This window comes from Tyto alba, unplaced genomic scaffold (assembly GCF_018691265.1).
Source record: "Tyto alba isolate M040663 unplaced genomic scaffold, T.alba_DEE_v4.0 Super-Scaffold_38, whole genome shotgun sequence".
NCBI classification, from domain to species: domain Eukaryota; kingdom Metazoa; phylum Chordata; class Aves; order Strigiformes; family Tytonidae; genus Tyto; species Tyto alba.
The window spans coordinates 4482080-4494763 of record NW_024881313.1 but is presented as its reverse complement, the minus strand read 5'-3'; the positions used below and the strand labels follow the sequence as shown (position 1 = coordinate 4494763).

The window sequence follows — 12684 nt, the reverse complement described above, 5'->3', positions numbered from 1 at the left end:
TATTGGAAAGCATATCTCTTAACAATCTCTACTTTTTAATGATCTTTTAATATTTCCATCTCTGAATGTTTTTGTTTGGTTCTGAATTGTAAATGGCGTATTCCTTTGGATATTCTTGGCATACATGCTCTGTCTTCCTTAACCCATTTTATTAAATGGAAGAATGAGAAAGACTTGTCTTTGGATAAATTACAGATGATGCACTGACCACACTTAAGTCACTTGCAATTACTCTCTGTTAACATTATATATATATCTATATAGATATATAGATATATAGATATATAGATATATATAGGCTTAGAGTTTTAATGGTTTGCAAGTTATAAAAACCCATTAGTAGTTTATAATTCTTTATGGATTATATGTAAGAATCTGGAATTTTAAGTATTAATTTATTTTGAAGAGTTCTGTTTGAGCTTTTCTGAAAAAATGAATTGCCTTTCTGATACAAATATTTAAAGAACAGAATTAAATAAAGCAGGACATTTAAGCCCCTCAAATTCAACAATTTTATATTTTGGATGAAAACACTGAATTTTGAAAGGTACACAGAAACCCTTGCTAAACTGTAAAGATACATGTATAAAGTAGGTGAGGATATGAAGGAGGAAGAAAGATGAATTAGAACTTTGCTCATTAAGTTCATAGAGGGCAAATTATTTTTCACAGAAAACATAATAACTTTGAAATCTATGTATGAAAATAAAACTTCTCATGGATCTAAAATCTCCTCATTGTTAATTAGGCAAGTGCAGTTTTGTTCTGTATGGTGCTTGTAGTATAAATATTTTTTGAAATGGGTAACCTGGTATGGATTACGTTTGTGAAAAATAGCACTAATTTGTATTTGTTAATATAAGTGGAAAATACCAACCTCGAGTAATAATTTTACTCCCTGGAATCAATTGTCTGAATGTTATCAAAGATCGAGAACTAACCAGTTAGTGCTGAGTTTACATATATATTCATGATGGCTAGTGGCGTGACCGCCATACCTAGGTTATAGTACAGAATGGTAGAGCAAATTGTCTTCAGTGTGACCCAATTTTAAAATTTTATTATCCCAGTGTTTACCTGAATCCTGCTGATGTAAAGTATCTGTAATGTGGTCTCCTCCAACTGTCCATCAGGTTAAAAATCTTGCCTGGAATTTGGATGGAATTGTCACACCTGCTGTAGACCGTTCTGGCCTTGACAGGAAAAACCTTTTCTCACTTGTTTTCACAAAGTGTTGTAGGGTACAGGGCATTTTCCTACCCCATTGTTTTGATTGTCCCCCTCCACTGCATTTATCAGCAGTTACTTGTTACGCTCCCAGGATCCTTACCAGATCTCTCCTGACCTACCATTCTCTATGTTCTTATTCTGTCATCTTATTCAGATGTCATGAATTGGTCTGTGAGGCTCTGCTTCATCATTTTTCTGTTAAGTTTTCAAATGTGCATTCTTATGCACTTTTTTCCACTCTATTTTGTTATGTTTTGGAGAGAGATTTCCACTGAGTAACAATATTTTCTCCAGGGTGCTCCTGCAAACTAGCCTTTCCCTCATGCCCTCTAAGAAGCTGACAGCTTCATGCCATTGATGTAAAAGCCACTGCTTGACATGTTGACCTGTTGCATTACTTTATTGTTCTCTTTTTTTCCCCTCTCCCTTTGACTTACATTTAGACTGTAATTTTTGTATAAACTTCAGTCTGTCTGTTTTGAATGGAAGAACAAAAATGTGCCAACTGGATTGTTAAGCCTGCTTTGCAGTGCTGCTCAGAAGTATCCTCATATCTTCAGTCATTGCAAGCCACAAACAGCTTCTCTACGTTGTAGAAAATGCTGTGTATTAGTTGAAAAACCAAAACATTCCTCTTTCTTCTTTTGGTTCACAAAAAGGAGAAATATGCAAAAATTTCAGCTGTTAGCAGTAACTAGGACAAGGAAGTTTTTGGCTATGCTTGGTATAAAGGTAATAGAAGTATTTTGACATAATAACAAGTAAAAAAAAAAGCTTATAATTGCAAGTGGAACGTGATCATGAAGCAGAATCACAAAAGAGAAAAAACTGTTTCAACTAGTTTAACATATTTCGTCACGCATTCAGAAATTGATTTTTAAAGGAACTGAGAACAAGTAAAAGTAATGGGTCTTTGCCTCTGTAGATGTAGTTTTGGGTGAATGTGTTTGACGGGATCTCTGTACTTTGTTCAAGGAATTTTTTTCCCGTTTTAAACACAGCTACATCTAACACACCCGCAAATAATGTGCAGAGCTTCCCGTGCACACTTGACTGCGTATGCAAGTTACATTGTAGGGAACACACGAGACCGCTTCTAAATTCTCTGTGCTGGTTCGTTTCACCCCATGTGTGTGTGCATGTGAAGGACATTGAGCAAAAGTTTGTTCTAACATTTCTTCATTTCCTACTGAGAGTGACAGCCTTGAGCAGAACTTAGCTAATGTTAAGTTACGCTTCATGTAGATCAACGTTTTGCTGTTAGATATCAGAAAGGATCCAGTGCAATGTACTTAATAGTTTTTAAAATATGTCACTCACAAATTCATAGGGAATTATGTCAAGTATGTACATATGTGTACCTCACATACTAAAATGGTACATTCTTGCATGACATAGTATGATATGGAAAAAAGAATTATTTGATTTTTAGTTGTAACTTTTAAAAACTTTTCTCACTGCACATTTTCTTTAGTTGCTGTTGATGCAGATATTTATTGAAAAACGTGGCATTTCTGTTTATGTAATTTGAATTAACTGATGACAAAACGAGGAATTTCTTCAAAATATCTTCTTTGCATTTTCTTAATTGACTACTTTTGATATGTATGGTATATTTGGCACTAGATCAAGATGAAAAGACAGTGGGAAGATTAGCAGATGTATTTTTGAAAACAAACCTAAATATTCCATAAAAATTTCAAACTTTGCTAGGACTCCACAGGTTAAGTACATTTTCAACTTTGCATTATTTAGGAACTTGGCAGGAAACCAGGAAATCAAGCTGGAAGGATGATGGAAGGACAGGTTTCACAACAAACATTACATTTTCGCAACCCGTATTCAGAGGAAAATGGACCAGTTCCTGCAGTGCCAAGTAGACTACCAGTATTGCAATTTGGAAACCCTTATGCAATTCAGGAAAGAAGAGGTAAGAAAACTCCACCACTCCCCCAATGTAATTTCTCTCTCGCTGTTTCAAAAGTGATGGCTCATTTAATGCCAGTTCAGGACCAAAATTTTTATACTGATATACAGGGCCCTTATTGATTGATTGAGAATCAATAAAGTGCCTTTATTTTACTGATGAGACTCAATAAGGTAAACAAAGTTTTAAAGAAACACCTTTTGAAAAAGGTGATTTGTCTTCTGTTGCTTTACATTACCTAAACTGAAAATGTGTTTAAGTCCTGGATTTTTTTTTAAATGTAGGTAGCACATCTATAATCTCAGAATACAAACCCTATTGAACAAAGATAATCTAATTAATTTTTCTTCAGATGGGGCAGATGGCGCTTTTAATCCCGATGACATCCAAAGACCACCTGTTAGAACTTCCTTTTGGGAGCTAGAAGATGATGTAGTGTGTAGTCAGCCTTCGCGCAATCTTAGTCGGCCTGACGGTTTAGAAGATCCTGAGGATAGCAATGCAAGTTACCCTTTTTATTACTTTTTTTCCCTTGATATGTTTACTAATGAGTAATTAAGATTTGAATATAGGTTTTCAGTATCTGATAAACCTAATTTATTGTTATGTAAATCCAAAATTAAGTTTCCTTTCCCTGAACAGTGTTTTAGGTGAATTTTACTTGCTTTGAAGGACAAAAATCCACTCTTCAATTGATGATAGTATACTTGTTCCCCCAGTCTCTTGAGTTACTGACAGCTTGTTTTGGTATTAGGATAGTAGCTTCTTAATTTTTTTAAATACTAAAGTAGAAAAATCCAGGTAATCTCAATTCATTGTGATTTTTCTCTACTGTGTGGAAGAATAAGGGTGCAAAATATAACCATGTCTTACTCACTTTATAATTTGCATGTAGGAACTAAATTGTAACAAATAATTTAAAGGATTCTGATAGCAGTGTCTTCAGCTAAATGCTGAATGAAATTTTTTGTCGTATTAGATACTTTATTCTAATGTATTAATCTTCTGTTCTGTCTTCTTCAGAGCTGCTTTTATTAATTTCCACTTTGATTTTTTTTTTTGCTGTTAGACATGTATTTGGAAGAGCTAATTAACTGTTATCTAAAGCTGATAAAACAGGAAGTGACAGATCCTTTCTGATTTCTTTTTTTAGGGCTTTGTGTGTTTTAAGTGGAAACTGATTAGCTTTTTAGTACAGTTAACTTGCACGTTCTGGTACAAAACATTATTTTAGTAAATTGCCTTCTGTAATAAACTGGACTGTATGTCTTCATTTGAACAGGAACAGACTTACTACTCTTTCTTATTCTAAGTACTTTTGCACCTTCAAAAATATTAAACAAGAAATACCTTTCTGCAAAGTATTGTGCTCTTTGCAAGTACAGTGGTATCATGACCTGTTTCTCATTTAGTCTAGTTTGCCACATTTAATTGCTATTAACCTTTGCAGAAACTGATCAGTGTTCAGGCAGGCATGATTTTAGCCCTGGTGCTCAGCACCTATAATGGAGAAAAATGTATTTCTCCCTCCTACCTTTTGCCCCCAGTGTCCATTACTGTGAATAATTAGAGAAACTGTCAGAACTTTTGCAGCCTGTTCAAGATCTAGAATGTGAGCTTAATGCTGTTGCCCACCTTTACTTCACATTTTGCATATTTAATCTGATCATTCTTGACGCCGATATTACATTTGACAAGTTCTTCTCTTCTTTAGTCATCTGCTTCAGTTTAATTAGCAGAGTGTTCTTTCTGATCTATGTGCTTTGCCCTCTTGCAAACCCAAGAGAAACAGTGCTAGAGTCTTGTGCTCATTTGCTGACACACACTGGATTTTTGTAAGAAGATGGAATATAACAGGCTTAAAAAAAGTTCAACTTGAGAAAAGGTGCCTTTAAATCAAATAACTTATATCTTTATTTTTTTACTTTGAAGTGAAAATCGGGTGCTTGCTCCTCCCAAAAATAGCTTGTATATGTAGTGTACAAATTTACATGGAAATTAGTAGTTGCAACGGACTTTCTAAAGAGACTTAGTAATATGCCAGAGATAATAGTTCTAAATGCAGTATTTAAAGAAATAGCCAGGAAAAACGTCCATATATGTAGGTAACTAATTATAAAGGAGAGCCTGTCATTTGTGCAGAAGAAACAGCAAATATAAAAGGGTAATACCGAGTTACCATTCGTTGCACTGTTTTTTAAAATAAGCTGCTTAAGATGTAGTTCTCTGCATTTTTCAACCAGTAAGATGTAGAGCCTTTTGTTGGAGGAGGATTCCCTCCCAGAAGAAAAGGTAGTCTTAGTGCTTTGTTTAAAATATTACCATTCTGTGGACTTCTGTCATCTTTCTCTCCGTGTTCCTATTACTACATGTTATATTAGTTTAACAACTTGAGGGTATTGTAGTCACTTCCACCACTTTATGGTGGCTTACCTAGGATGATTAATTAACATGTCTACATTAGAAGATGATAGATCTTTAAGACCCTGAGCCAGTATTATGATACACAGGAGAATGATGTAGAGGTTGTATACGCACAACTGTAAATGGACTTTCAGGTACGACTAAAATAGGGGGTTTTTTCAGTCTGTGAAGTGTGCGCACACATGTGTGAGAAAAGCTTTGTGACTTGCTTCTACAGAATGAAAGCCAGAAACGTGACCTTCTTTCCTTTAAGATATTCATCCAGCCTAAGGAATAGGTTGGCAAACTACGAAGGGGGTGTGTCTGGCATGTCAAACTTACCTGCTGTAGTTGCTGTTTACATTCCTGTGCAGTTGTGTAACTCGATAAACAATGTGGATGACAGAAGAAAACTTGAATGCTTCAGCCAGAAGTGTTTTCTGGACAGGGAATTAGGTAGAATTGCTTCAGACTTACAAACCACATCTCTGCTGCTGTTGTTGCCTTGACCTTCTTTCATCGTAAATGTTGAGTAATGCTTTTTCCAACTGCAGCATGCCTTCCTTCGCGCCAGAGAAAGAATCTAGAATTTGTGCATTTGTCCATTTGCACGTTTTCACACTACATGTTGATAGTCTTCAAGTTTTAAAGCCTTTGCCTTCATTGGACCATTCCAACACTAAACTCATGTGGCATTATTTGTGCTGTGAATTGACATTAGGTGGGGTAACCGTTTTGTGTTCGTCTACTCTGGCATTTACTCAAAACAGAAATCTCTTCCAGATTGTTCAGATTTTTATTTTGCCTTATTGCCTCCACTTTTTATTTCTTTCTGGATATTATTTTTGCTTTCTACTGCTAACTTCAGCCATGTTTCACATGTGGTAGAGGTGTTAGATACTGACTTCCTACAGTTTTTTTGACAATTGCTGGGGATAAGAGAGAGACCTTAATAAATTCTTGTTCGAACAGGCAGCCAACAGCTGGCTAATCAGCCTGCATATGGCTGCAAACTGGTCACTAATCTGACTACACAAGAAGAGAATGTGAGATGAGGTGGGGGGAGAAGTGTTAGGGGAATGCAGGGCAAACAAAAAGAAAATCAGGTCTGCTTGGTTTTCTGTGGTAAAACTTGATTCTTTTACTTGAACTGAAATTGCCCTTTTCAGTGAAATATCTTGGAACTGTCTGAATTGCTGCAAATGTTCTCTATGGGAGTCCCATGTGTCTCCTTAGTTTTGAAAAGTCTTCGTAAGGTGTTTTTATTTACTTGTTTGGGGTTTTTTAACACAAATTTTTTCTTCATCAGTCTTGTAACAGAGTTGTCTGAGGTGCTGAGTTTACTTTTGCCTAAAGGAATCTTGTGTTCCTTGGTAATGATCCATTTAGGTGCTTTCTGTCTTGTACTGAAAAAGATCTAACTCGGGGTACCTTGCCTGCAATATATGAAAAAGATCACGTTTCTCTTCTGTGTCATTAGAACTGTAAATTGCTTACAATTATGGATCAACCATAGTTTTCTATATCAACAGAAAGGTGGTTCTCCATTTCCCTTCCCAGTGAAGAAAAACTCAGCCTGGTGAGCTAATGTGACTACCATCATGTGTGCTTCTTAGCAACACACTTTGTAAATATCTCAGTGAGACAGCCTTGTTTGGTCTTTCTACCAATCCCAAGGAGAAAATATGAGTCTTTCAATTATATAAATAGATCAGAGTTCTGCCACACGATAGTAACTATCCTTTTGGTTGGTGACGGGGAAGAAGGGTGCCAGCTAGATCTCTGTTCACTCGCCACTGCTTTCTCATCCCACTGTCAGGAGTTCCGTACACTCCTTTAAGAGCACATTTGGCCTACTGAGGCAGGATTTTTGCATAGCCTTAGAAGTACTGGATGGGTGCTAGGATGTGTACCGTTCCCATTCATAGAAGGAAAGACATCACAGATGCCCTAAGCTCACTTGAAGATGATTATTTTCATGCTGAAGTTGTGCATGGAATTGTTTTCCTGGGGATGCTTCTGTTCCTGCAACTAATGATTTGATCTTCAGTTCCATGGAGTACTGCTGGTATCTTTGTAACCCTCTACAAAGTTGTTTTGTCTTTCCTACTGGGAAGTTACAAAACTCTCAAGCTCATGACTGAGACGATCCTTCTGCTGAGGCATTTCCTCCTGATGTTACCCAAACTCAGTTTCCACATTCCTAAGGAGAACATTATTTGCTCTCACCCCAAGTGTAGTAGGCTTCCCTTTCCACTTCTCAGTGCAGACATTTGTGTTACTGGCCATTATCTTGACTAGCAGTATAGGATCAGGTGATGGTGACACGCCTGCTATACTGAAGCCTTTACTGTCTTCAGTTCCTCTGCAAATGCATCAGAATTTCTGTTCAGCGTTGCTGTTGTGTTCCAGTTTTGTTTCTCCCAAAACTTTGTTCTTTGGGAATGGGCACTTCTGTGTATTTGGTTGACATTAAAAGTCATCAGTTTTGTATGACTCGAAGACTTCCTGTAATTCTTCATGGCCTTGGCTTCTGGGACTCTTGGGCCAATTAAACCATGGTTTCTGAGAGGGAGAGGCTGCTCTGTGCTCATCGTGCCAGACGAGCATGCACACAGTGGTGATTTTGTGTAGCATAGTTGACTTGCGACAAATTCCTGCCATCATCTGCTCGGCGCTAACTTTCCATTTGCTCATGTTCCCTTAATTGACCCAAATTGTAATCATTTGGAGCAAATAATTTCTAGACGCAGATATGTATGGGAGAGATCCATAAACAAAACATATATATATTTTTAATACTAAAGTGTGAGTTTTAGAAATGTAATCCTGATTACAGTTGGCAGTAAGCCCAGAATAACTATCCTGAGACTCTTAAACAGTGTTGTTAGTCACAGTAAATTGGTGGGGGGATGGAGAGTGTAACTTTTGGCAACTGACAACCAGGTCAGGATATTTTTTTGAGATGAATCCAAAATAATGGCCTTTCTTCTAGCAAAAAACCCCACTACACTTTATTAGCCTGATCTTACCCTGGCAGCCAGTTACTGTCGTTTTTACACGATGGGTGTAAAAGGAGGAGCTGGTATCCAGGTAGCTCTTGCGAGACCAAACTGCTTGCAGAGGGGTAGAGACCTGAAAAGAGTTTGTTTGGTTTCACTCCCACAGCAGAACTGAATCACAGAAAGAAAACGTACGTACTCTTCTTTCCAGTTTGCCCACACTATACCCGAGCAGCGTGTCTGTTCGTTTATTGTTTAAAGCCTTAAGTTGGGTATTGGTTCGCTTACTGTTGCACGTTAATGATGTGTAGAAATCCAAGGCGGGGATCGTTCACCTCCGTGACTTTTGTACAGTGGCACGTGGCTTTGTTTCTAATTTCGGCAGTCTCGGAACTGCTTCCAGTTGTAATTACGAAAGCAGTACTTGAGACAAAGCTGGTCGGTTCTGGTAAAACGAGGGGAGTTGCACTTGTTTCTGATAGTCAACGTCTGGCTTTCCCTTCTTCCTCTTCGAGTGAAAAATCCCCTCTTGTTTACCATGCTCTGCTGTGTAATACTACATCTGTCCTTCTGATCGGTACAGTCTGTGGAACTCACTGTGGCAATGTTAGAGAGTCAGAGTTACAGTCCAGTGACAATAGGGCAGCCGTGATGTGAAAGGCCCCGTATGAGGCTCTTTTTGGTGAGGTCCCGAGGCCGCGTGCCGGCTGTGTACCGGCACTGGGGCGGGCTCGGCCCGAGCACCTGCAGCCCTGGCCCGTGGCATCGCTCGGGAGCGCAGGAAACCTGGCGCCGGGTCTACACGAAGGGCAGATTGAACTGTCTCTTTCTCAAAACGCAGAGTGTGGGCTTCTGTCCAGATAACTTGGATGACTCAACCGTGGGGTCCTGAGAGCAAGCTGATGCCTATGCTTAAAATACAGCCCCGGCCCGCTGGGGCCTGGCCTTCTGGCGGTTGTTGTCAAACTCCTCCTGCAAAGCAGCTTCAACTGGCCGCCTCATTTCGCATTTGAGTCTTCAGGGGATGGTGGTTTTTACCATGGGAGAGTGACCAGCTTTTAACTGTCAGGTTGAAAAGCATATGCAGCATCATTTATAACCAACGATACGTTATTTGTTCTTACAGTAGCTGGAAGAAATGGCTCCCTGAGTGATTGTGAACCAAGATGAGTAAGATTTGTCCTCCCTTCGTATGGGTCTCCGTTTTACAGGGTACGCTTTAGGAGTTTTGTCCATCTGAAGTGACAGGAGGAGACAGCTGTCAGAGTCCAATACAATGGGACATTTTCTGTGTGTTCCAGAAGTTCCAAGTTACCCCAGGGCAGCGCATGAGAATTTTTACTCGTTGGTGATTGTGTTCTGTTTACTGTAATTCGTAATTAGAATAGCTGTGAAATACTCTGACTAATAGAAAGTTGTTACCGTTTGACCATTTTTTAATTATACAGTGATTTCTGTAGTATGCACTTTGAGGTATGCTCAATATAAATTTGCATTCTTCTCGTTTGGGCTAAGTGTTAACAAAAGGTTAAGAACTGATCTTTCTTAACATACTTGGACAAGAGCGAAAGTACACTGCAGAGACAGACTTTCCTTATTTTATCAGCATAATATTAGTACATAGTCAGTATTGTCATTCCTACACAGTGCGTAGGTCAGAAGGTACCATAAGGAACACACAGTGTGTTTTTTACAACTGATTGAACCGAGCCATGAGAAAGCTGTATCCTTAGGACAATACCAAACTTAATGTTACTTTGACATCAGAGAAACCATTTTTTTAAACTGCTAATAACTTGCACTTGCCTTTTGTTGGAGCTAGTGTCCACAAGGCAGCAATGCAGGGTAGTGCATGTGTGCCCATGCAGAGGAAAGCATCATCCTCTTTCTCAAATCAGGGTTTCGAAAAGGAATGAGTAGGAATGTTTTATTTGTATATGGTAAGGTATCACACTTGCCAAAAGCTGAAAGAAAGGACAAAAGATGTAAACAATTTTACCTTACCAAGTGACTAGCAGTAACCCAAGTTAAAAAAAAAAAAAAAAAAAGGGTGCGTGTGGAAAAATATTGAACAAGTAACTACATAACTACATTAAGTAGAGTAAATAATGTGGAAAAACTCACCCAAAACAAACTAAAAAACCTCACCCAACCTATTAACTTATTAAAGCTCTATATAAGGTGGACAGGCGGTGCTGATTTTTTTCGAAAAGAAATGTTTAAAATGGCAAACCTTTGTATAAATCAGTTTGCATTTTGTTGATTCTAATTAAAATCTTTGGCTTCCCACGGACTGTGGCAATAGAGCAGAAATACGCGTGTGGGAAGCTGATGCTAAGGCAGTCTGGTGCTGCTGACACAGCTCATGTACGTGGGTGGGGGGCACTGGTAAGAGCACTTCTACCTGAATAATGTGTTACATGACCATGTTTCATTTGCCCCTCGGTATGCTTTAATCTTTGTGTGATGCGTGCCTAAAGACTGAGAGGTTTCCTTTTCTGATAGGGAAGCTAAAATTTCTGTGGTATTCAAACATTTGTGTGTAAGATGGATTGCTGCAGGAACGATGAGCTCTGAGTTCTCCTACAGTTGGGTGTTCAGGTCAGCAGTTTCTTTCAGGTCTGTGTAAAGACCCTTTGTAAAAAGTTGGGGTTTGTTGAACGTGTTAATAATTTTGAATGGGAGAAGAGACCCATCTGTATCACGTCAGCCCCGTAAGTGGGGTTAATGCCCTTGTATACCAAATGAATATTTAGTGTTAGTTAATCTTGACTCCTTACTGAACTAAAATTAACAGCCCTTGGCATAAAGAATAACCTATGCGTTTGTCATCGGGTCTGCTAATTTGTCTTAAACAAAGCTTCCTTAAGGAACTGGAGGCTGAAGAGCCCTTTTACCTCCCCCGCCTTGTCATTTGTAACCAGGTATTACCAAGCGCTGTGACAAAAATGCCCGGTGTTCAAGGAGTAACTGAATGGCAAACAGTAAAGAATTATAAAAAAGTATTCTCCAAGGCTTTAAATGTTAATTAGACCTGTATTTGTAGTGGAACTATTTTTTTTTTTTTTTTTTTGAAGGAAGGTGCACATTCGTTTTCTCATATAAGTCCTGGTCTGTTGATAGTCCAGTATTGGGCAAATTTGTCCTGTTTTTGGCACTACATAAGCTGTAGCATTGTAGCACAAGAGTATTTTAAATAGTTTTTCTTCTTCGATACGTACATCCTAGCTCTTCCGTGACAAAAGGAACAAATAATATTTTAATACCCATATGCCCTTTTTACTGCAGGTGCAAAGCAAGCAAGTTAGACCGGAAAAATAGGTCTGCTGCTGCTAGCATCTGTCACAGCACGGCCCACTGTCTGCTTAATGGAAATGTTAAGTGGCTGAAACTAAACAGCTGTTGTCAGGAAAAATATTAAGGGATCTTCCCATCCTGCCCTGTTTCCATTAACTCTTCATAAGGATGAAGTATGTTGGCCTAGGAATGAAATACATTTAAATACACGTATTAGCTGTCTGCATAAAGCAGGCAGCATACATGCTGTCACACACGGTCCCTTCCACAGCCATTTTTGAAGATCAGCTAAATCATTCGCGATTCTTGCACGTAGGGGATCTTTGAGATGAAGAGGAATATTATCTAGGAGTTGGAGTTTCAAAAATCTTGCTGCATTTACCTGTATTCCCACCTTGAAATGAGTAGGTTGGTTTGCTGCGTTATCTAATTGCAGACAAGAACTGAGGTTCTGTACAGTAGTTTGTTACCGCATGAAGAGCGGGTTGGCAAACACAGTTCTGATTTTTTTCTTCGGTTTATTTTCCTTTTGTGCTGTTTTCTTCCCTTAATTTGTGTTTGCTTACATCACTGTCTTTATTATGAATTAAGATTTAAATAATGTCATAGCAGAATAAAAAACAAAACAAAACAAAAAAACAAAAAACAACAAGACACCACCAAGACCTGCAAAGTTTAAGTTCTCTGACCCCTTGCTTGTCGGAAGGGAACTCTCAGAATCCAGTCACTGCGGGTGTTTGTCATTTTATTTTATTTTTTGTTTTTGCTTGAGAATTTCCCACTGCAGGCAGATTTCTCTCTCCTTCCGCGAGAAGTGAGGAGGAG

General features: G+C 38.4%; 1 protein-coding gene across 4 annotated transcripts in view; it reads left to right on the top strand.

Annotated features, from left to right (window-relative positions):
- The window catches only part of TAX1BP1 (Tax1 binding protein 1), a 63402-nt gene that overhangs the window by 48033 nt on the left and 2685 nt on the right, over positions 1-12684 (top strand). For all 4 annotated transcript variants that reach the window (XM_032991518.2, XM_032991517.2, XM_032991519.2 and 1 more), the window contains 2 exons: positions 2986-3160; positions 3510-3658. In XM_032991518.2, the coding sequence (XP_032847409.2) occupies positions 2986-3160; positions 3510-3658 (324 nt within the window). The remainder of the gene's footprint in view (positions 1-2985; positions 3161-3509; positions 3659-12684) is intronic.